General features: G+C 42.0%; 1 protein-coding gene across 1 annotated transcript; it reads right to left on the bottom strand.

Annotated features, from left to right (window-relative positions):
- Positions 1-1154: 1154 nt before the first annotated feature.
- Positions 1155-24205, bottom strand: PIWIL3 (piwi like RNA-mediated gene silencing 3). The gene is made up of 20 exons (XM_065904458.1): positions 24047-24205; positions 21691-21799; positions 21147-21272; positions 20305-20519; positions 19384-19502; positions 18641-18721; positions 17827-18024; positions 15485-15596; positions 12493-12619; positions 12159-12276; positions 11532-11652; positions 10257-10438; positions 9781-9853; positions 5566-5766; positions 5331-5434; positions 4331-4401; positions 3758-3911; positions 2960-3088; positions 1947-2100; positions 1155-1271 (listed from the first exon to the last, which is right to left on the bottom strand). Exons 1-20 carry the CDS (start codon positions 24203-24205, stop codon positions 1155-1157), a joined length of 2670 nt encoding a protein of 889 aa, XP_065760530.1.

Genomic DNA, 24205 nt, shown 5'->3' with positions numbered 1-24205 from the left:
CGAAACCTGCTACCATACATGTATTATCATAAATCAAATTCTAGCTCTAGAAGAGAATATGTTATCTTTAATCATGGAGACCATATCCTACATTTACCATTATTGGCAATATAGCTAGGTAGGACATTACCTGGACTGCAGTATATTTAAATAACTTGTTTTCATTTTCTTATAAGACAGGTTCAAACCTAAATGGTTAACCTATAATCAAAGCAATTATATTCTTTTTAAGCATATCATTTTGGATATATTCGAAGTCTGTCTATTCTCCCTAACCACCCTACCACACACACACAAAAAAAAATACCACTCCATTTAGGAGTATAGAAAAATAAAAGTTTCACATGCTGTCTCTTAAGTATATTTAAAGGTAGGTTTAAGTGGAGAGATAAAAAATGTCTGCTTTCAGGAAAAACATGATTTTAACAGCTTATCTTCTGATGATGGTACAGCTATCACAATAATGTCACATTTAGAACATGCATAAGAGAATGAATTAAATGCTAACAAAGCCCTTTTCTACCTTCTTTGTGGAAAAATGACAACATATTATGTTCCTGAGCTGCCAACTTTCAAATCCTTACTACAGCCCCACGAGAAAAAAATTGATTATTACATGTGTACAAAGGATAAACTATTTCACATGTAGGTTATTTCTTTCTTATAAATTCCCATTTAATTTTGCCACTGTTAAATCTTCACTGTCCTTAAGGAAAAGGTTGTTTCAAAAATAAAGTAGGTATGAGTTTTCCAAGTAGAATTTACTCATTCATAGACATGTTCTCCATGTGACTAATTCCCAACCTTTTCAGTTATAGCAGCTTTACTTGGAGGAGAGGATTCAGGCACATTGAATCATAAAGTCTTCCTAACACATTTGAGAGGTTAAATTGTGAGTCAAAAACCTTCATTGTCAAAAAAAAAAAAAAAAAACCCTTCATTGTCAGTTCTCCCACCTGGAGAAGAGAAGCCTCATGTTTAAGTTAGTGATTGTGTTGAAAACAGCTTAAAATCTCTGAATCTCATCCATGTCAAGAATGGTTTTAAATTCTGATCATGCATCTGAAAAAATATTTCAGATGTACAGATGCAAAATGAGAAGATAAATGTACAAATTATGTTTTTCAGCATCCCATTGTGCTTTCTTCTGTAGGTTAAAGGTAAAAGAGGTATTTTGACAGAGATTCGTGTGGTTGTTGCTGAAGACTCTGGCCCACCAAGTAAGCCAGCTTGTGGGCATAATGGCAAGGAGCAGGAACTCGGATGATACCCTTTAGGAGAAAGAAAAAACATTTTTTTTTAACCTTTATGTTTACTTCCCCTAAGTTTCAATTTTTTATAGATATCCAAGTTTCAAAAAGTAGATTCAATTTTGTACAGTTTCACAGATGTGAAGGAAAATCAGTATCAAAAAATACCACAGCCACTGTGGAAAACAGTATGGAGGTTCCTTAAAACCAAAAATAGAGTTACCACATGATCCAGCAATCCCACCCCTGGGTGCATAATCCAGAAAAGAAGAAAGCTTTAACTCAGAAACACGCATGCACCCCAGCAACACTATTTATAATAGTCAAGACACGGAAGCAGCCTAAGTGTGCATCAACAGATGAATGGACAAAGTCATGGGTATGTTTCTCTGAGAGCATCCTTACTCAGCCATAAAGAATGAAATGACGCCATTTGTGGGAGCATGGATGAATCTAGAGATTACCATGCTACCTGAATGAAGTAAGTCAGAGACAAATATTACACTGTACCATTTACATGTAGAATCTAAAAGCCAGGGTGCAGATTAACTTATTTACCCAGCAGAAATGGACTCACAGACACAGAAAACACATCCGTGCCTACCAAAGGAGAAAGGGCAGGGGAGAGGGATAAATTAGGAGTCTGAGGTTGACAGATACACACCACCAAACTGAAGGAAAAAAAAAACAACTTACCGGAAAATTGTAGTACATGTGGCAGAGTTTGTAAGTGAGACCCTGGACTGCATCCGGGCTCAAGTAAAGCGTGTCGTGGATGACGTTATAATGAGTGGGAGTGACAGTACCAGTTCCTTCCCGCACAGACTGACTCACAATGAAAAAATCGTACCTAGAATTACAGAACGTGTCGGTCTCACGCTTATTTTAGAAGAAAAATGATGTAGCAAACCTAGTCTCTGAAGTAACATTAATTTATAGAAGTCCATTCTACCGACTTTCCTTTATATTTAGAAGCCCGACTAACTGTTGAGCAATGGTTTACTAAAGCACATCTCCAAGAGACAGGGAAATCATTGGCATGATTAATAACACTGGTGGGATTTAAACTCAAAAGCATACGTACTGATGCCCAGAGGCAGCAAACTTCAAAATAGCACATTAGACGTGGTCATAGGTAATGTGATTCAGGGAAAAATAGAAGTATCTGTCTTTCAAGTCACCAGAATAGATTCAAACACCCTAGATTATGTAAGTGGTAAGGTTAACCAATTTACTGTCAGTGTTGAATGTTTATATCATTTTATGTTATGCTTCATGTTTATCCTATTTTTCGCTGGCTTTGTTTTCTTCAGTCCTTTCCTGCCTTCTACTAGAAGAATCGGTGTTTCTGCCTTTTTTCAAACTGTGTTCGTTTCTCCCTCTCTAGTGGTATGAATGTCCTATTTATTTCTTGCTGTGTGTTTTGCATAACTTTCTTATTTGCATAATTTCTTGAGAAGTTCAAAGTTAACCAGAAGTTCTAGCATTTCTACCTAACACCTGGGTCATTTTAGAATGATCAATATATTTGTCTGTTTTTTAAATTCTGAGAAACAAAATGAAGACAGAAAAAGTTACCATATAAAACACAAATCATTTTTAACCTTCTTTAGGCCAATTCTTCCTTTCTCATCGAAATCATTCAAACCTTGAAAAATTCTTACTATTTAAATAAAAGGGAACCTTTAAAATAAAGAAAGGTGGCTTACCATTCTGTCCTAGTCACCTTTAGGTCAATAACTGTTCCTGGAGATGGATTGTTAAGTCTCCCTCCATCCTTTCCAATAAAAAATCTGGTATTTATTCGTTTCTTCACCACGATGAAAGTTAGTCTGACCCTTAAAAGATTATGATCACTTGTCACTATTTGCTCTGTGTTATCTCAGAAGCATTCAGAATGTCAGAAACAGCCCACACTTAGGAGCCATTAAAGGGAGTCTGCAGATGGCAGGCAGCTTTCTGCCCACCCCAGTTTTACTGTCTTAGCTACACTAGCCTGATTCAGGCAGTATAGAGGAGGTTTCGACTCATAGCCATTCAGATCCTAGGGGAAGGGTCCTCTCCTCCCGAGGTCAGAATGATTTGTACTGCCTATGCTGGGCACCAGGCCTCACTGACAAGCAGATGAGGCCAGAGCAGGGAACTGTGAGAAATCCCCAGCCCTGGGATGTACAGAACTCTAGGATCGAGAAGCTGGATAAGTGCAAACTACTGCCAGACTGTATTCATGGATGCTAAAAATATCAGAGGTTAACAAGCCCTCCTCCATCAAGGTTTGGCAGGAGGTTAGATAGAAAGATTCATGGGTTCCCATGTGGGGACACAACCCGCTACTTGAGGGCTTCTGGGGAAAGGTATGTTTCCTCCCCAGCCACCCACTGAAGGCTGCTGTATCCAGCTCTCCAATTCACACACCACAATAGTTACAGATACTCCTCCCCGCCTCCTGCCCCCCAACCTAAAATGCAAGACTTATAAAATCTGCTCTTTATAATGTATATACCTACTTTTGTCCTCTGTAAGCTTTCTCTAAGTAGGACTCCATCTGTTTTACTTCTTGATCTAGCAGCGCTTGAAGCTGTCCGTCTCCCACTCCATCTCGATACACAATGATAGAACGTGGCAGAGATGAATTTTGTTCATACCAGAGCTTCAGGGCAGCTGAAAGGAAGTCAGAAACACATATAAATTGAACCATAACTTTTAGAACAAAGTGGCCACTATTTCTGACAACTTCTGGATTCTTCTGTCAATATGGTGGCTTTCAGGACACTGCTAAAGTCCTCCATCTAGTCCAGACTCAACAAGAGTATGGACATTTTGAGCCAGATAGTTCTTTGTGTTGGTCAGAGGCAGAGAGTGTTGCTGTCCCATGCTTGGTAAGACATTTGACAGCCTCCCCAAACCTCTATCCACTAGACTAGATGCCAGTAGCACCTCTGTCCCCCTGTGAAAACCGAAAGCGTCTTCACTCATTGCCACATGTCCCTGGGCTGGGGGTGGGGTGTGGGGGCGGGCGCTGGGCACAAAAATCTCCACCAGTATAGACTCAGGCCCTCCAACCTCCACCAGACACTGACTATACAAGCAGGTCGTCAGCCCCTTGACAAGCTCCTGCCCCGACTGCTGGATGATACACTGAGAGAACCACCTGTTTGGAGAAAAATAAACCATTAGCTTGGAAAACAAGATTAATTCAGAATCAAAATGATGAAGTTAATCTACACCGCCCCCCCCACCCCCACCAAAATTCACTGTCAGTAGCTAAGGATCCAACTAAAGATCCACCCTTCATGCCCCTGCAGTGATCCAAGTATTGGTCTCTTCCCATATCTTAGGCATTTTGTAACATTTTGAATGCACACAAATAGTAAGATAGAATGGAAACAGCCATTAACATTAGCTATAAATTATACATGCTTTGAATACACTTGGCTCCTACTATTGCAACTCCTGGGGAATTCCACTAGGTACAAACCCTGGGTTTTTCTGGAGACTCCTCCTCCTAGATCAGGAGTCACCCATATAAATCGATTAAACAACCCTTCATCCATATGAATCTGCTTGGAGGGAACAGTTTTCTTCAAAAGAGCAACAGGTACTGTGACCAGTGGTCAGCGTATCAAGGACAATCACCTGTTTGTCTTGAGTATCTATCCCCTTCCTGCGTTTTTGTTCACTTCAGAGTCTTGGGATGACCTGATAAATGGTCATGACATATGCTTGCCTGGTCATCTGAATTTGCACTCAGTGGATGGGGTGAGGCATTCTGGCTCTACATCTTCACTGCCTCCTCAGGATTTACACATAGCAGATGCTTGTGAGACCCCAGGAGCCCTGCCATGATCACCATCTGACCCGCAGGACTGCCCGTGGTCACACGGGCATTGTCTTGAAGTGGTCACAGTTGTCACAGTTGTTAGACAGCAATAGAGAATGGCCAGAAGCTCCCATACAGAATGTCCTAGGAGCCTAACTTTGCCAGAAGGTCAGGAGAGCACATCGCTAAGAACCTGTCCCTGGATCTTGCCACCTCTCTCATCTGGCCTCCCCACTAAACACTCCCGAAGATTAACTCACCGCGTCAGGTCTGGATCGATGCTTGCTACAAATCCCGCGACTGACTTCCGCCGATGTTCAATATCGTGGAAACAATCGATACCGATGAACATTGCATTCTGCAGCTTAAGTTTTAAACAGGATAGGAGATTGAGTTAGAACAGAACACAAAGCAAATTTACAATTTAAATAGGACCTTAACAAATTCTGCCACAGACAGATGAAAGCAAGAGAAGCCAACAGAATCCCCACGTACTCCTATGTCCACCTTCCAGAGGGCCCCTCCCAGCTTGCAGTTCATCTGCAGAGCAATTTTTGTAGCTATGGTCACTGGCGTCTTAGGTCTGTCCAAGGTCCGTTTCAACACGCACTGGCTTGGAATTGGGTAATTGATGCACAGATATCTTTTTATGCCATCATAAATTTCCTTGTTGTCAGTGGGCAGCAGGCAAAGGACCTTGAAAGGAAGCAAACATGAAACTCCCTGAGATGCAAGAACACGATGATATGAGAAACGGAGGCTGTGTTGAGGAAGCTATGTAGGCGGAGCCCTGACAAAGGAGGGCCTGTTTAAACAGACACCTGAGTCCATGAGCGCGAAGGGTCTAGAATCACACTGCGTTCAACGATTGTGAGTGTGAATGTATGGAACAGACAGGCTGTGAGATATTATTTGGAAATACGCACCAGTCCCTTAAACCTGCAAAACCCTTTTATGCTGGTCATTTGATTTCCAGGAGTTTATCATGAAGTCAACATAGTGGGTTAAGAACATGGACTGAACTACACCATCATCAGGACCGTCACCATCAACGGGTGATCACTATGTGTGGGGCACTCACCAAGCATTTTACTTGATTTGGTTAATTATCTCAACGGTCTACTTAGAAATACTATTATCCCCATTTTACCTTCCCCCCCAATACCAGCAAACAAATTTGGGGAGTTGTTATAGAAATTGCCTGATTTACAAGATTCCAAACTCTCGCCAGGACCTCTAGGAGGATACTAAGCAGTTAGGAAGAGAGGTTCCTGCTTAACTTGTTTCTGACTAATGGGAAAAAATCATCAATATATTCTTTTTAACATAATGATACTTATAGAAGTTTTTGGCAGACATTATCAGATTAGGGCAATGCTTTTCTCATTGTAGATTTAGCAAGTTTTTCTTTTTACATGAAAGGGTGAAGTGAAAGTGGCTCAGTCGTGTCTGACTCTTTGCAACCCCATGGACTGTACTGTCCAGTTCTCCAGGCCAGAATACTGGAGTGGGTAGCCTTTCCCTTTTCCAGGGGATCTTCCCAATCCAGGGATTGAATCCAGGTCTCCCACATTGCAGGCTGATTGTTTACCAGCTGAGCCACAGGGCCCATGAAAGGGTATGGAATTTTATTAAATCCATTACCTGTGTGGACCAAGAGAAGTATTCACCATATTATAATTCTCCACACTAACCAGTTCATTTTTAGGAAAAATATAAAATATCAAGGCTGTAAGACCCAAAGACAGATTAAAGATACTTCCCAGGTTAAAAGAAGACTAAAAAAAATTTTTAAAGCCTGTCAGATGCCTCAGGGGACCCTGGATGAACAAAGGAATTTATTTTGCCATAAAAGGGGACAATTGGTGGAATTTGAATTAGGTGTGTAGATCAGGTAAATGGCTGAGGAAAAACACATATACACACACTTCTGTGTGCCTGTGTGCTTATCCACTGTGCCCGACTCTTGGCAACCCCATGGACTGTAGCCCACCAGGCTCCTTTGTCCGTGGGATTTCCCGGGAAAGAATACTGGAGTGGGCTCCATATCCTCCTCCAGGGGCTCTTCCCAGCCCAGGGACTGAATCCATGTCTTCTTCATCTCCTGCATTGGCAGGTGATTCTTTACCACTGAGCCACCTGGGAAACCCATATACACACCTGTAGCTGCTGTGAATAACAACACGTGTGCATATATACACACATATTACATATATAATGAGAAGGAAAGAATGGTTATATGTCGGTAGATAATAGAGGGCTTCCCCGGTGGCGCTACTGGTAAAGAGCCTGCCTGCCAGTGCAGGAGACTTTGGAGATGCAGGTTCGATCCCCAGGCAGGGAAGATCCCCTGGAGGAAGGCACGGTAATCCACTCCTGTCTTCTCGCCTGGAGAATCCCCATGGACAGAGGAGCCTGGTGGGCTACAGTCCATCGGGTCATAAAGAGTCCCACACGACTGAAGTCTCTTAGCACAGCACAACACAAGTAGGTGTAGAGAGGGGAGAAGAATGTTTACAGAAATGTGATAAAACATACTGACTGGGCAACCTGAATGCTGGTTGTAGAGAGAGTTGGACTGTCTTTGCAACTCTTCCTATAAGTCTGAAAATATGAAAAGCAAAAAGTTTTTAAAATCTCACGAAAATAGTGGAGGTTTTGCACTGGATTGATGTGTACTCATTTTTAAAACAGAAAAATTATAAAAGATCCTATATTTAAAACAACGGGGACTGTGTTCACAGTTGGCATTTTTACTGCCAATACTGGATTGTGAGGAATAGGTAGTATTATGTATTAATATAAGCTGATTACTTTATTCTTTTTGCCTTAAATTATTAACCCAGTAGTAGATTTCTTTTCCTTCCTAGTTTAAAAAAATCTATAGGTTAAATGTGCTTTTATTTCCTGTATTTCTGTCTTACTCCTCCAACTCACACATTTATAGGAATTAAATTATTTATTATTCAAACACTTGTGCTTCCTCATCATGACCTGTTTAAAATAGTGATCTATAATCTTTTTGTCTGCCATGAGGAAAATATTCCCAAACTATGTGAGTACTTATGAACCCTTCTAGTATTACCACTAATTCACTTTAATATTTGAGAAGTTAACATTTAATTTTAGATATAAATATGTGGCTTGATATCTTCCCATCACATTCAGTGGGTTACTTTACACAGACCAGTTCTGGCCCCCTACCCACCCAATGCCATACAGACTTTGAAATTTGTGAGTCACATGGCTTCACCCCTGCTTATACACATGAATTCCCCTCTGTGCTGGGTCTAGGGAGACTTCCATTTATGCATAAAGATATTTTGCACATAATTTCCAGTTGCTGTTTCATCAGTCATTCCAGTTGTTTGGAGTGTATAAGATTATAGGCATGCTCTCCCCACCATCTGAAACAAAAAAATACCTTAAAATATTTAAGGGGTACCTTAAATAAGCAATATTGTTCCAAAACACAAAGCCAGGATAAATGGGTAAAAGCAGGACATGTTCCCATTCAAGATACAGATAAGCTTTCTTAAAAGACATCCCCACAATTAGAAAGGCAGTCTTTCACTTTCCAGGCAGATGCTCAGTGGACAAAGTCATGTCATGAGTTGGGATGCAGACCCACCACCATGGCCTCTTCAAAGCCATTCTAACATGTGAGTCTTCGCTGAGTCCCACCAGAGGCTTCCCTGCCCTAGCTAAGCGTTTAAGGCTACAACACCGGAGAAGAATTAAGCATGGAGTTCAATCACAGTGACAGGAAGCAAGCACACAAGACTTAAGAACAGGATTTCAAAAGTAAGACATTTCATTTGAGTATGAGAATTGCTCGCAGATAGTAGCCATCACGCAGGTGTGCTAAGCCGCTTCAGTTGTGTCCGACTCTTTGTGACCCTGTGGAATGTAGCTCTGTCCACAGTGGTTCTCCAGGCAACAATACTGAAGTGGGTTGCCATTTCCTACTCAAGGGAATCTTCCCAGCCCAGGGATCGAACCTGAGCCTCTTACATCTCCTGCATTAGCAGGTACGTTCTTTACCCCTAGCACGGTGACTCACGGAAGGTAGCATTCAGCGTAGCCTGAAAGGTTCCCAGGCAGAAGCTGAAAGGAGAGAGAAGTCTAGGCCCTATGGATAAGACAATAGGAGGAATATCCTGGTTTTGTGATCAGAAACAAAAGGTTCCTTTTAAGAGCATTTTGGATGATGAAGAATGTGAGATGAGTTTGAAAAAGCACCCAAAGAAGGAAGGAAAAAGAAGTAACTTTAGTAATTTAGGTACCACACTTGTTGACAGCTTGGTCTAAGACATTGGATGGGGAAAAGGAAAAGTCCCAAGAGAAATACCAGACAAAAGAAAGGACACTTACTGGAAGAGACCAGATCATAGACTTTGCAGGTTACAGCTGGAGAGAGAAATAGTACACATGTGACTACCATAATCCATATTATTCAATATTTTCATGGTGTTTTTCAGTTTGAGACTTAAAAATTAATTCTAAGTCCTCAAGCCTGAAAGAATGAGCATAACACAGTGATATTACGTAGTAGCTAAAACCCCAAAGTCTGTATTGAGCTACATTACAGGGGTAAATTTCTATTTTTTGACTGATTTGGGAAACCAATGGCAACATCTCAATTCAAAGATATTAATACATGCAAATGCAGCTCTCTAAGGAGGGGGCACACATCACATAGACACTTACCATCTGTGTTTTTTGTGAAGCGTGTTTTTCCAAGGTTCTTATGTAAGATTGGACTGTATCAGCTGCTTCGAGCCTAGAAAATAAGTATTTCATATTTCAAAAATAATGAACAGTGAAACATGTAACAACATTTTACACAGCCAATGACACATTAAAACAAGATGAGCATTTCAGCTGAAAGTTTTTAAGACAAAACCAAGGTCAGTTTTTGGAAATAAGGCTGGAAACTAGTTTTTACCATCTCCCCTCCCCCACCCCATCCACTTGCTATCTTCAAGATGAAGCCCAATAGCCAGAATTCTACAGATCCCAAGAGTCTGACTTAATACATGCAGGCTGGAGCAGATTTATTTTTTTGCTCACACACATTTCAGAGTTTGGATAACATGACAGGAGTCCTACAGTTTCAAAAGTCCTTCCACTTTAGGTTGCCAGCAACCAGTTTTGAAATAAAAAATAATTTCTGCTCTACTTACAGTTTTGCATTTCTAACAGTTATGCCCATTTTGGGTGTCACTTTCTGTAGATTCTGCTGCAAGGTCAGGGCTGTTTCATAATTTCCCTTAGTATAGACTATTAGCCAATGATCCAGTGACATTGCTCTAAGTAATGGTACCTCCCTTGTGTTTTTTGACCAGTCTGCTTTATGGTTGTCAAACTGGAAGAGAATTCCAAGCCATGGTATAAAATTCATTAAAAAAGAAAAACTGACATCATCTAAGATCCTTTCCATTGTAAATGCTGTGATGTTTCCTATTGAAACATTACCATTTTATACTTCAGTCATGATAGGATTTTTAAAAATACTTTAAGAATAAGTTTATTGTAACTAATATAAAATCTGGTATGTTTTCAAACATGTTTTCTAAAAAAGTAACCCCCTCCCACTTCCCCCATCCCCACAAGATACAGAGTTATAAGAACTTGGACAGAGTTCAAGTTTTAAACGTGAAATTCTCACTCATTATTTGATCCTTGAAAGCTCCAAAACATTATATTCTAAACAAAGGGTCCATTAAAATCAAGAAATCAATAAGCCACTTGCTTTCTGCTGTCATTATGATGCGTATTCAAAATGCTGAAGGATAACAGGTAACACAACACTGCATGAGACAAATATTCAAACTGCATGGATTGGGACTTCCCTGGTGAGCCAGTGGTTAAGACTCGGTGCTCCCAATGCCAGGGGCTCAGGTTTGATCCCAGGTCAGGGAACTAGATTTTTCATGCTGCAACTAAGATCCAGTACAGCCAAATAAAAAAAAATTTTAGTGTATGGATCTATGAAATCACAAACAATTGAGATGAGAATACTGGGAGTATTAAACATTAACTTAAAAAAGCAATCTCGAAATCTTTGTCCATTGTAGACTTCAGCAGCTGATGTAATGTATTAGCTATTTTTCCTTAAGGTATAGGTTAGTAACACTGGAGTTTTACCATGGGTTATTCTGGGTTATTTTGATTTTAGATATTTGACTTTTAAGGATATTGTGACTCTTAAGGATACATTTGGAAGATTATTTTGCTACAAGAGAATGTACACAATAACATTAACAACAAAGATATAATATATAATACATATGAGTTTACTATATGCCAAGCATGTGACATGCATTTTTATTGAATGCTGACTTGTCCTCTCATAGAGAAAGGACAGGTAGTCTGAAAAGAGTTATTGACACAACCAAGTTAGTCCCACTTTGGGTTGTTACTAATTTGACCCAACTCTGACATGATAATTCTGAAGCTCTTACCATCCTCCTTCCTTGGTGAATTCTTACATCTTGCAGGGTTCTTCCAGAAAAGGACAAAAACCCCTCTTCGAGTTCCAAATTCCAGTCTCGAAGCTCCTTCTGCACAGTATTATTTCTGAAAGAAAAGATATTTCCACATGACCAAACCCCAGAAAGTAAGCAAGGACAATTATCCATGAGCAAAACACAAGCCAGTATTTCTCTCATCTGAAGTTCCTCATTGCTTGTCCTTTGTGTCAAGATGCTACCAATAAGCTCCCTAACCTCTGAAGCAATCTTGTCTTTGTTCTCACATTTGTGCGGGCACTTAGAATCTATTTCAGTCTTACCCTCTCTAGGTATCCTCTAACACAGCAATGACAGAAAAAAATAGACTTCCCTTCCCTCCCCAATCTCCTCCCAAACATAATTTTCTTCCCAATCATCACTTTTTAATTGAAGAAATCTGAGATGCCAAGTGATCCACACGGGTCTTCACTTCATACTCCCAGACAGAAAAGTAACACTTACTCTGCATGGCTTGTGGGATCTTAGTTCGTCAACCAGGGACTGAACCCATGTCCTCAACAGTGAAAGCAGAGTCCTAACCACTGGATCGCCACGGAATTCCCAAGCACTTACTTTCTTAAAGCATCCATAAATGTTAGTAGTTTATGCTGCCTTCTATCTGGATCCATCCTCGTGTGGGTAGACAAGTCTCTCATCATTCTGTAGTCTTTACGCATGTCATCCGTTAAGCCTTCAAAAAAAAAAAAAATCTGAAAGATAACATGCTGAACTAGCATGAATAGATTTGTATTAGAGGGGACTTAACTGTTGTGTCCAGAAGAAGGAGGAAATCAGAGAGAACACAGGTCTGGGTCATGTGGGATCTTATGAAAAAGCCTATAAAGTAATATTGGTGACCTTAAAGAAGCGGGGTGTCTTTTATGAAGACGGGATAAATCCGCAGTACCTGTCAGGTGGCATAGCTCAGGGACCAGCATGATAGGCTGCTGAGGTGTGTCCTGCCGGCTCTTTTTCCATTTGCCTTTGGTGATCAAAAGCGGCTGATTTAAGGTAGTGACCACTGTGCCATACCGCTGTCGAACAGAAGAACGAACACTGGCATGACTATTAGCAAAACCTTAGTAACGTCACGTAAATAGGTGCAAAGGTATAACTTCAGATCACAATTGGAGGCCCAGAGGTGTGGTGATACAGTTTCCCCAAGTTGAAGGAAGCACCAAAAATATTCTAAATGTTCTCTTGATGTGATGTCCCGGGGATCACTGATAAACATAGATGGCCAAGGAGAGGAGGACACCCACCAAACATAATGGGATCATTGTGCTACCCTTTTTAATATAGACGTAGATAGGTGAGAGATTCTCAGAATATGTATTTCTCACCACAGTAATGCCTTGAAACTTTCTAAAACATATTGAGAACTTTGAAGAGGATTCCCATTACTAATAGGGAACAAAAAAAAACCCTGGCCACTTTTTAGAGGAGCAGTTATACATCTATTCCCGGCATTCCTCCTTGTTTATTTGCCCTAAATCCTTAGCCCTGCTTCCAGCAAGGAAAGGCATCTTCTAAGACTTCATATACAGAAGTTCCTATCCCTAAGGCAGCAAATTCTTGTACAACGGGGTGTCTGTACTCCCAACCCAAAGTGGAGATTCTTCATAGATTTTGTTCTTAAGCTACTTGTTAGCAAGGTCCTCGTCAATAATAAGTTAGCCACATGAATTGTGGTATCATCTGGCATTTAAAGGCTCCCCTGATAGATCAGTTGGTAAAGAATTCACCTGCAGTGCAGGAGACCCCGGGTTGATTCCTGGGTCAGGAAGATCTGCCAGAGAAGGGATAGGCTACCCACTCCAGTATTCTTGGGCTTCCCTGTGGCTCAGCTGGTAAAGAATCTGCCTGCAATGCAGGAGACCTGGGTTTGATCCCTGGGTTGGGAAGATCCCCTGGAGAAGGGAAAGGCTACCCACTCCAGTATTCTGGCCTGGAGAATTCCATGGACTGTATAGTCTATGGGGTCACAAAGAGTCAGACACGATCGAGAGACTTTGACTTTAACTCACTGGCATTTAAGCTTCTGGGAACTTCAAAAGGAGTTTGTTCCCAAAACGAAAACTCCAGGCTGTACGCCCTGTGACTCCAGACTCATCGACAGGCCCAGAGAGCATGCTTTAACTGACCCACTTTGGCAGAGAAATGACACTGAACTCACCACATTTGTACATGGAAGAGAACTGTTCACCGAGTTAGGTTCAGGCTACAGGACTGGATTTTAACATGTATGACCGGAAGTAGGGCGTCAGCCTACAGCTTTCAGCCTGAGGGACCTCAGAGCCAGTAAGCTGCCTCTTCCTCTCTTCTAACGCCACGGCCTTGGAGTCCACTTGTTAAGACAGAGCCACAAAATGGTAACAGATGGGATCTCCGAGCCTTTGAGAGCCAGAAGTCTTCAAGCCAGAAGTAAACCTTTTAAAGTCAACTCTCTGATATTTCAGCGTGTAACTCCATCAGTGCCTGTCTCATCCCAGAGCAGTCCCCAAGCCAGCTCCTCCCACAGATTCCCCCAGTTCAGTAAATAATGCCTCCCTCCACTCACTTCCTCAGATAAAGCCAAAGGGTTACATTTCAGTCACCTCTTTCCATCACTTATTACATCCAAGCCTTCACTGTGTTCTCTCCATTTTCACCTACTTCTCCCACCCTACTGCAGACCAACCACCATTTAAGTCAACTGATTTAATAACCTTCTCACGGGTTTCCCTTCCTCAATTTTTACCCCCATGAAGCCCATTCTCTGTACATTAGACAAGACGTCTTACAAATATCTGCATAAGATGATTGGATGGTAACATCCAACTTCTCTCGAGAACACTCCACCCTTGTTTGGGCTCTGGATACACCATGCCCATCCTGAAAACAGTGTCTTTATACCATCTCTTCTCCCTCATCCACACCCAGCTTGCGCCTTGCTGACATTAGGTATCAGCTTCTCGGAGAAGCTTTTGAAGAATATGCCAACCCAGTAGCCACCAGACACTGTCCATACCACCACCCAGTTTTAATTGTCTCCATGTCCCCTGTAACTACTAGAATAGTTTTCTTCTTTCATCACCTCTCTGTCTGCCATGTGAATGCAAGTCCCTTGAGAGCTGAGAACTCAATTGTCTTACCAGTGTATACCCACGATAGACAATAGGCATTCACTAAATGCTTTAGGGATTGAAATGAACAAGCAGTAAGTGTGAAACACAAAGAAAGATGTCATAATAACCACCCCTTGAAGGGAAGTCAGAGGGCTATGTACCTACAAATTCCATGTAGCTTTGGGTCCCAATATAATACAGGCTTTTTTAAGTGTCAATTTATAACTTTTAAAAAAATCATCCATTTATAAGTCCTTTCCATTTATCACATATATCTACCATTCCTTTAATTATCTTTCTTTTATGAGCCAAAGCTAGAAAACCAACCTCACCAACTGGCCTGAGTTTATGTCTTTGTGAGCACTCAAATTAAAAATAGAGGAATCCATGAATTAGATTTAACACATAACAGGCATCGTTTCAGATTGTAGCTGGTCATTCTTTTTGAACCAAGTTCTGTAGGGCTGAAGCTCCTCTATAACGTTCTCATTTCTGAAGTTCTACCATATTTTGTTTTCTACCTAACAACCCATCTCCATGTTTAAAACTACCATAGCTACATCTAAGCCTGACAGGCAGGGCCATCTTGGAGCCATTCTAATGATGTGACTTTACCCTATACACAAGGCACTGGGACACATGGATAATTGACATAAGTCAAGCTTCAGTGACCCAAAGGGAGAATATATGCAAATGTATACATATGTATATCTAAATGAGACTTGAGACATATACTTAACTATATAATAGGAAAATTTTTTAAGATGAATGTGTTTAAAGAAAATTTCATACCTCTTTGTAGTAGTCTACAAAGGAGATTTCACTGCCATCTGATTTGGTAAATGTAGAGCTGGGAGACATCTCCCAAATAATATCATCCACTCTGTAGGTTCTGTTGTTATACCTGCAGAATAATCGTGGAATATATGGTATTATTCCTGACTTTGGTGGATCGAACCACGTAAAAAGGAAGTGGTTTAAAATCCTACTCTATTTGTAGGATATATCAGCTTTGTTAAGATTAATCCACATAACATGCAATTCACCCCTGTAAGTGTGCAATCTAGTGGTTTTTAGTATATTCACAGAGTCATGCAGCCATTAACGCAATTTTAGAATATTTTCATCACCCAAAGAAGAAGCACCTTAACTATGAGCTTATATGTATATAATTAAGCTTAACTATACTTAACTATAAGTCACCCCTTCTTTCCACCCAGCCCTTAAACCACCACTAGCTTACTTACTGCCCCATGTGTGTGACTCATCACACGTCATATAAATTGAATTGTATAATATGCATCTTCCCTGACTGGGTTTCTTCAGGGTTCAGTCACACTGTAGCATGTATTGCTACTTCCTTCCTTTTTACTGACAAATAATATACCGTTCTATAGATATACCACATTTGTGTTTATCCATTTACCAGGTGATGAACATTTGGGTTGTTTACACTCAATCTATTGTGAATAGTGGTGTTGTAGATAATCATATACCCATTTTGGTGGACATGGTTTTATTTCCCTTGGGTATGTAGAGTGGAATTGCTGGGTCACATGGCAATGCTGAATTTAACACATTGAGGAAATGACAGGCTCCTCAGCGAGGCCACACCAAGTGCATGATGGCTGGTTCCAATTCTCCCACATCCTTGTCAAAACTTGTTAACATCTTCCTTTTTCAATTTTAGCTAACCTAGTTAGATAGGAAGTGGCATTTCATTGCGGTTTGAATTTGCATTTCCCTGGTAGCTAATGCTGTTGAGCACCTTTTCATGTACTTACTGGCCATTTGTAATTCTAGGTGGAGAAATGTCTATTCAGACTCTTTGCCTGTTTTTTTAAAGTCAAGTTTCTTTCAATCATTGAGTTGCAAATATTCTTTATGCAGCTAAACACAAATTATTTACTACATGAGATTTGCAAATATTTCCCCCATTCTGCCTGTTGTCTGTTCACCTTTATGACAGTGTTCTTTAAAGAACATTTTGTATTTGGTTAAGTCCAATTTGTTTCTTTTGGCATCACTTGTGCTTTTGGTGACTTTTCTAATAAAGTTTTTACATAACTCAAACTCAAGTAATTTACTCATGTTTTCTTCTAAAAATTTTATTTAGGTCTATTTTGAGTTAATTTTTTAGTAAATTTGAATTAATTTTGTATATCCTGTGATGAAGGGGCAGGTAAATATACAACTATCCCAGCAATAGTTGTTGAAAAGACTATTCTTTCCTTGACTGAATTGTCCCCATACCCTTGTCAAAAAGTCAACTGACTTTAATAGTGAGGGTTAAATGCATGAATTCCCCATTCTGTTTCACTGATTTTTATGTCTATCTTTACACCAGCATCACACTGTCTTCATTACTGTAGCTTCATAATACGGTTTGAAATTAGGAAGTGCGAGTCTTCCAACTCTGGTCTTCTTAAGATTGGATTTAAACTTACTTAGTCAAAATGTCACCCACTCCAGTACTCTTGCCTGGGAAATCCCACGGAGGGAGCAGCCTGGCAGGCTGCAGTCCATGGGGTCGCTAAGGGTCGGACACAACTGAGCGACTTCACTTTCACTTTTCGCTTTCATGCACTGGAGAAGGAAATGGCAAACCACTCCAGTGTTCTTGCCTGGAGAATCCCAGGGACGGGGGAGCCTGGTGGGCTGCTTTCTATGGGGTCTCACAGAGTCGGACACGACTTAAGTGACTTAGCAGCAGCAGCAGCAGTGAAAATGTCCTCTTATCAATTTAAGATTTCTGGTGTAGAGGTAGATTAAAAATAGAAAACTTCCTTCAAATAGAAATTTGCTACATTATAATTAAGCACAAATTTTAAAAAATAGCTATAGACAAAGAGAAAGGAAAATAAATTTGGAAGCAGCATACATACCCTCATGTGCAATAAGCGTTCAGAGCCAACCACCAAATTTACAGAAGGACATACAAGGACTGCAGAGTTTACAACTGACACATACTTCTATGCTGTATAAGTCGGCGAGAAAAAGTGTCTAATGATTCTTACCATTTTCATGCCATTTCTGCTTCTGAATGTCAACATTTAATCATTTTAAAGTCCAAGGAACACCTCTAATGAAAAAAAGTAACAGTGACTGCATAGGCTTTCAAAAAGCAGACTTACTTTGTGAGAACAGATGAGCCTATTAATTCCCTGAGGATTTTCTCTTTGGCATCTTCTCCTCCGGCTTTTTCTCGAGTGTGTGATATTAAATCATAGGCAGTTTCCATTCGGAGCAGTTTATGGCTCACATCAGCACAGAGAGTGAGACCAATTTCATACGGAAGAACAGAAGTAACATAGCCAGGCCATATTTCCAACCTGCAAACAAGTTAGGTGTGGGCATCAAGGTCCCGGCTCTGGACGTAAAGCCAAGTGGTAGGGGCCCTAAACCCACTGCCCCAAAGGGGTACTGTTAGTGCCAGCTTTAGTCCCTTATTTGTAATAATCAGTGACCTTTTGAAGGACCTTCGAATAGAGATTTTTTTACCAGATGTGCTAGTTAGAAGTAACACATCTTTGTTAAATCATGTTTATTACCACTTGCAGGCTTAAACTATATACTCATGTGAGACTGTATATGATATATGTAAATTATATATACATATACCAATAAGTAATAGATGTACATAGAGGCAAGTGTTTGATTGACTATAATTTCAGAGAAATTATCCAAGATTCAGATGATTGATTTCCTAAGGTTTATACAATAACTGACCATCTTAAAAGTTTATGCTTATCATGCTAGGAATTTTTGGGGTAAATAAATTTTTAAGTTCAAATTATAAATTCAGTTGTAACTTAGTTGTTCACAGTCATTGGAGAGTATTTAAAAGATCACTTGTAAATCATACACCGGTGCAACTTTCTCAAAGGTTTCTATGATTATGTCTACAGAATGTGAGACTTCACACTTCATAGACCACTTCATACATACCTATACTCGTTGAACTCAGTTTTCTTATTTTTATTGTAATAGTTGCGACCAATTTGGTTCAAATCCATCTTCTCCAACATTCTAGAAATGGAAGAACAGGTTTTGTTGAAAGTGCAGTGAATATTAGTAAGCATTTGTTAACACACATAAGGATGCATTAGAGAGGGAGATGATCTGTCAGTGGTTTTCTTTATACTAACAACATAAAATGCCTGATAATGACTATTAATGACAAGTAAATTATTAATACATTATTGGGGTGAATACTGAAGTTAATTTAACCTCAAATTTTCTCTTTCATAATATAAGGCAGTATTACATGGAAAGGCCATCAGTATGTATGTCCTTCGTTCCTAGAAATGAATCGAAACATCTTTTGCAGTCGATGTGTTCCAAGTTTTAATTTTGACTATTTGTTCATTACCATGAGTCTAGAACAGAAAACAAGCATATTTGCTCTAGAAAGGAATAAGCATGGGTATGCATAGCTGATGTCCATTACTTCTCCTAGACAGGTTCCCGACAGGGAAGGCAGAGGTGGGCAGGAAGTGGAATACTGGAGAAACCCATGGAATTTGCATGTGCCTAGCGAAAGCCCCAGTGTCCTTGCATCTCAGAAGATCCTCCACCCTCTCAGAACGCGGGACTTGTCAAGAACACAGAACGCTGGAAGCACGCGGCTGTGTTCGGCATCACTGACACAGTGTGGGTCAACTGAATCCGAAGGAAACCATCTTACATACTTTCTAAAGAGGATGTTGTAATAGCGGAGGCAGTCTGGAGAAGTGGTCTGGAGTTCTCTGGAGAGCTCGAAGGTTATCGTCACAGGTTCATTTTTCAACTTGCTGACCACTTCCTTTTTCTGAGAGGAAGAAAAAAAAAAGAAATTCCCTTAGTTCTTCCAAGGAAACTAAGGTCTACCGTGTGACAGATCGAACTGTCACTTGGCTGCCCAGCACAGCACAAGTGCTGGGAGCAGTCTCTCCCGCAGAAAGGCAGACGCAGGCGAAAAATGGGATGGGCAAGACCAAGGCGAAGAGCCAGAATTACATGTGCAGGTCAAACTTTCATTTAAACAATTCCTATGAATTACTTGACCCTCTACCGTAGAAGTTTATAGGATAAAACAGTAAGTCCTTCTCCTAATGTGTTTTTTTCTTCTCCTGTTTAATAAAGAGAGAGAGAGAAAAGGAGGGAACAGGGAATTTTAAAAATTGTTTTTTTTGTGGTTTAGTTGCTCAGTTTTATCTGACTTTTTTGCAACCCCATGGACTCTAGCCCTCCAGGGCTCCTCAGTCGATGGGGTTTCCCAGGAAAGAATGCTGGAGTGGGTTGCCATTATTCAACTTCAGTATCGGCATTTGAAACATATTGTGCCATCAAAAAAGGTAAAAGTTATATTTTACCTTTAGGTCAAATAAATTCAGTTTAGGCAGTGAGATGAAACACTAGATACTGTCAGTGAAAATTAAACATGGTACGTGGGTCAGTTACAAGTCCTGTGGGCAAGGAGTGTCTAGGATTTCTCCACAAACTGTTGCCCAGGAATGGTGAGACTTTGGCTACTCTAGAGTGAAAAATGGGAGAGAAGAACAATGTAGAATTCTACTACAGATGTAGTAGAACATAGAAAGAATGTAGGAAGATGTAGAATACTACTTAACCATTTCCCCTAGCGAGTGAGGTAACAGCAAAGACTTTCCATCGTATATACAACGATTTCCCAGTAACTTTTCAAGTTCAGAGAGTAAAGCTTCCCGTTTGCGTCCATCCTCTATGTCTGGTGTGTAGATGACGTTGTACTTGTATAAAAGCTTCTGAGAGCAAGACTTGAGCCGGACATGATTCGAAAATAGCATTACCGGGCTACCTTGAGTGCCTGGGAAGATGGAACCACGTGTCAGTCATGAGATAGTCTGGCTGATCAGACCCCAAACAGACGATCTGGACACCATGGTATCGAGAACCAGAGTCAGATCCAACAAGGGGGGTGGTCAGCAAACGACGTAAGCAGTTATATACTCCTGGCATCCAGAATCCCTCACATAAGTTTAGGCGAGTCCTTATGCAAACCCACATTTAGGAAGTTCAAGGAGACAGGTATTTAACAGAGGTATTTAAATACAGGTACTTAACAGATATATTTCTATATTTAACAGAAATATCAAAAGAAAACCTCTGCAGCACAAATGTCCCAAAAGCTGGGGGTTGGGAGAGGGGAGCCACTGTATATAATAATGCTTTATTTTGGGGGAGGGTGCAGTTTATTAATCAGTAAGTCTCAGCACAACCAAAGAACTGGGTCATTCTATCTTAGTGTCTATAAAAGGAAGAGAGGAAAATGAGTATCTCCAGGACTCTAAAGTCAGTCTTAATTTCTGCAAAAGTGAAAAGTTATTATAAAAATGTAAGAATGTGAGAGGGTACCTCCACTTAAAGTGATGGTATAAAGCATCACAGATACTTAAACAACTCCATAAAATTGTATTGTTAATGGCCAGCATACCTTTTGTCGACTCTCTAACGTGGACCAAATTCTGCCGCGTATTTACCACAAAGTCTTGATAATCTCTACCAACATCCGTCTTCTTCCTCAGCAAGGATCCCTGTGATCCAGATGGCAGTTGAAGTTCTTCAACGTACAAACAAGCATGAAAGTTGTTAATTTACACAAAAAGGGGAATGTAACTAGAAAAGACAATATTACACCCCAGCTATTAAGGTTTGTTGAGGTAGAAAAGACAGCAAAGGAACCAAACATTATTTAGCAATGGGTCGTCAGAAAAGAGGGCTTCCCTGGTGGCGCAGTGGTAAAGAATCCACCTGCCAATGCAGGAGACCCAGGTTCGATCCCTGGGTCGGGAAGATCCCCTAGAGAAGGAAATGGCACCCACTCTAATATTCTTGCCTGGAGAATCCCATGGACAGAGGAGCCTGGTGGGTTACAGTCCACGGGATCACAAAGAGTCGGACATGATAGAGCAACTAACACTGCCATGTGTTAAGCATTCTCTGCCCCTCACGGGATCTTTCTTCCTCCCTCCTTTCACCTGAAGGCTGAGACGCCGCTTCTGCTCCTGCTGGTGGCCCGGCCACAGCCACGTGTCTAACTCCCGTCAGTGACTGGAGTCTAGGCTGGATCTGACGAGCTTGCTGAGCCTGCGTGTTTTGGGGAGATAGAGTAGTGTTACCCATATGTTCAACTATCATCCCCAGGTTACCATATGCCTGCCATGTGCCATAATGCATGTATCAGGGCAGAAAGCAAGGGAACTTCCTTGAAAAGCTTATATTCCAGTGACAGAAAATAAATCAACAATTAACTTACATAGGATGAATATGACAATTGCTGGGGAAATGAAAAAAAAATAGGAGGAAGCCAAGTATGAAAACTACTGGAAAGGTGGGGTGTGAAGGAGGCTGGTGGTCTTGACTCATGGGGGACAGAACCTCAGTGAGAAGTTGACACTGCAACAAAGACTCGGAGGCGGCGAGTTAACAAATTACATAACGTCAGGTAGAAGACACAGCAAAGCTGCTAAGGAAGAAAAGCTCAAGGGAGAGCAAGATGAACAAGGGAGGGAGGGAGAAGCAGGAGGACTCAGAGGGGCAGTGGAAGGGCGGCCAGCGAAAGGGATTCGCCTCCGACTCTGAGAAAGCAGGAGCCCTTACAGGCTGTGGGCTGAACGTGAACCCGAGGTAGTCTGGTTCGATGCTGGGAACAGACTGAGGGTGAGGCCAGGGCAAAGGCAAGATGAGTTAGGAGGCCGTTCGTGGGGTCCAGCCAGGGACGCTGGTGGTTCGGCCCAGAGGGTAGTAATAGAGAGAGTGAGAAATGATCAAAGACTGGATTGTTTTCTGCAAGTCAGGGGGGACGGAAGTTCTTCCTGGTGGTTTCATGATCACTTCACAGAAGTGAAGATAAAGAGGATAAATCCGAAGGTTTCAGCCTAAACAACTGTAAGAAGGGGATTTCATCAAGTGAAGTAGTTCAGAATTGCCTGGGAGGGCAAATCAGGAACGTGAGACATCCATGGGGATGTTCCTCTGTGCAGGAGAGGGGTCTGGCTGGAGATATAAACAGAAGAACCTGTCCACTTACCAGATCACACTTACAGCCATGACACCGATAAGATGACCAAGGGTGTGAGCGCGTGGACCAAGGAGAAGAGGCCCAAGGATTAGGCCCTGGGCATTTCAACAGCACAGGAGGAGAACCCAGCCAAGGGAAGCTTACAGCAGTGGCCAGTGAAGTCAGCAGAAAGCCAAGGGCGTGTGGTGATGGGAGCACCACACAAGGAGGAGATGACCAAGGAGAGAAGAGGGCTCGACGGTTCCAAGTGTAAGCGATAGGCAAGGGCCGTGGAGGACTGACCTGGAGGACTGACCAAGTGGAGGATACGGGGAAGCCTGACCAGAGCCTTTTCAGCAGAGGGATGGGGGAGGCCTCTGACTGGAGTGAATGGACAAGACGGAAATGAGGGCTGGCGTTCAGAGTAGACACCAGACTTCTTTGATAAGAAGCAAAGAGAAGAAAAGTTAACTGTGGGGAAAGCGGAATCCAGGAGAGGATTCTTGTTGGTGGAAGTCAGCCCAGCTGGCTGTAGGCAGATGGGAATGACCTAGGACCAGGGAGATGAGAAAGGAGAACCGCAAGATTCAGGGGATGGAGAGTTGGCTCAGGGACCTCAGGCAGGAGCGGAGCCAGTGCCCTGGGGTCTCGGGTGAGGGGCCGAGGCCAGGATGTGGAGATTCAGTGAAGACAGCCCCGAAGTTCTGCTTGGGTGCCGTGTTTGTCTCAGTGACATAGAAGCTGATGTCGGAGGCTGAAAGTGAAGACGGAGGAGGAGCCAGAGGAGGTAGAGCAGGCAGCAGGGGGAGAGGACGGGGGTCAACAGTCCTGGAGGAGAAAGAATGGGACCGCTGGGGTCATGGGACTGCCGGGCCAGCACCAGGATCAGTCAGAGGTTGTAAAAGCCAGACCCACCCACCCCTCCTCAGCACACAAAGAGGATCGGGGATAAGACCGAAACGCCTGGAGACAGCAGGGGTACCGAGTTTTAAACAAAACGGGAAATTCTGTCCGATTCAGTCTGTTCACACGCTTGAATAAAATCGCCCGCTTTGAGGTCACTCCCCAAAGAGGAGTCACTGGCTGAGGCCAAGGGATCTGGGTGCCTCTCCATCCACTCAGGTTTGGAAGGAAGCCTGTGTGCATCTGCGAAGACCCACAGGAGAAAGGGAAGCAAGCGGTGGAGACGCCTACCACACGGGCAGCCCAGCCGTAGGCTCAGCAGGAGAGCACTCCGCACCAGGAGAGGAGCTGTTCCAGCTGAGCCACCGACCTCCCTCTTCTCTGGAAAGGCAGCATCTTCTGCACAGAGGGAACAACGTGAGGGAGCTCACCGCTGTGCCTCGTTTCACCAAGTCAGCGAAGCTCAGCGGAGGGTCGGTTCCGGGCACTCGAGGCGTTGGGGGTCCCCTCGCCGCCTCGGGCTGAGCCGGCTCCGCGGCTGGGGTGTCCCGCCGTCTGCCTCGGGCGTGAACTCTGGCCCTGCCCGTCAT

Source organism: Muntiacus reevesi, chromosome 13, assembly GCF_963930625.1.
Source record: "Muntiacus reevesi chromosome 13, mMunRee1.1, whole genome shotgun sequence".
In the NCBI taxonomy this organism is placed as follows: Eukaryota; Metazoa; Chordata; class Mammalia; order Artiodactyla; family Cervidae; genus Muntiacus; species Muntiacus reevesi.
The sequence above is the reverse complement of the archived record's forward strand: the minus strand, read 5'-3'. Positions and strand labels throughout refer to the sequence as shown.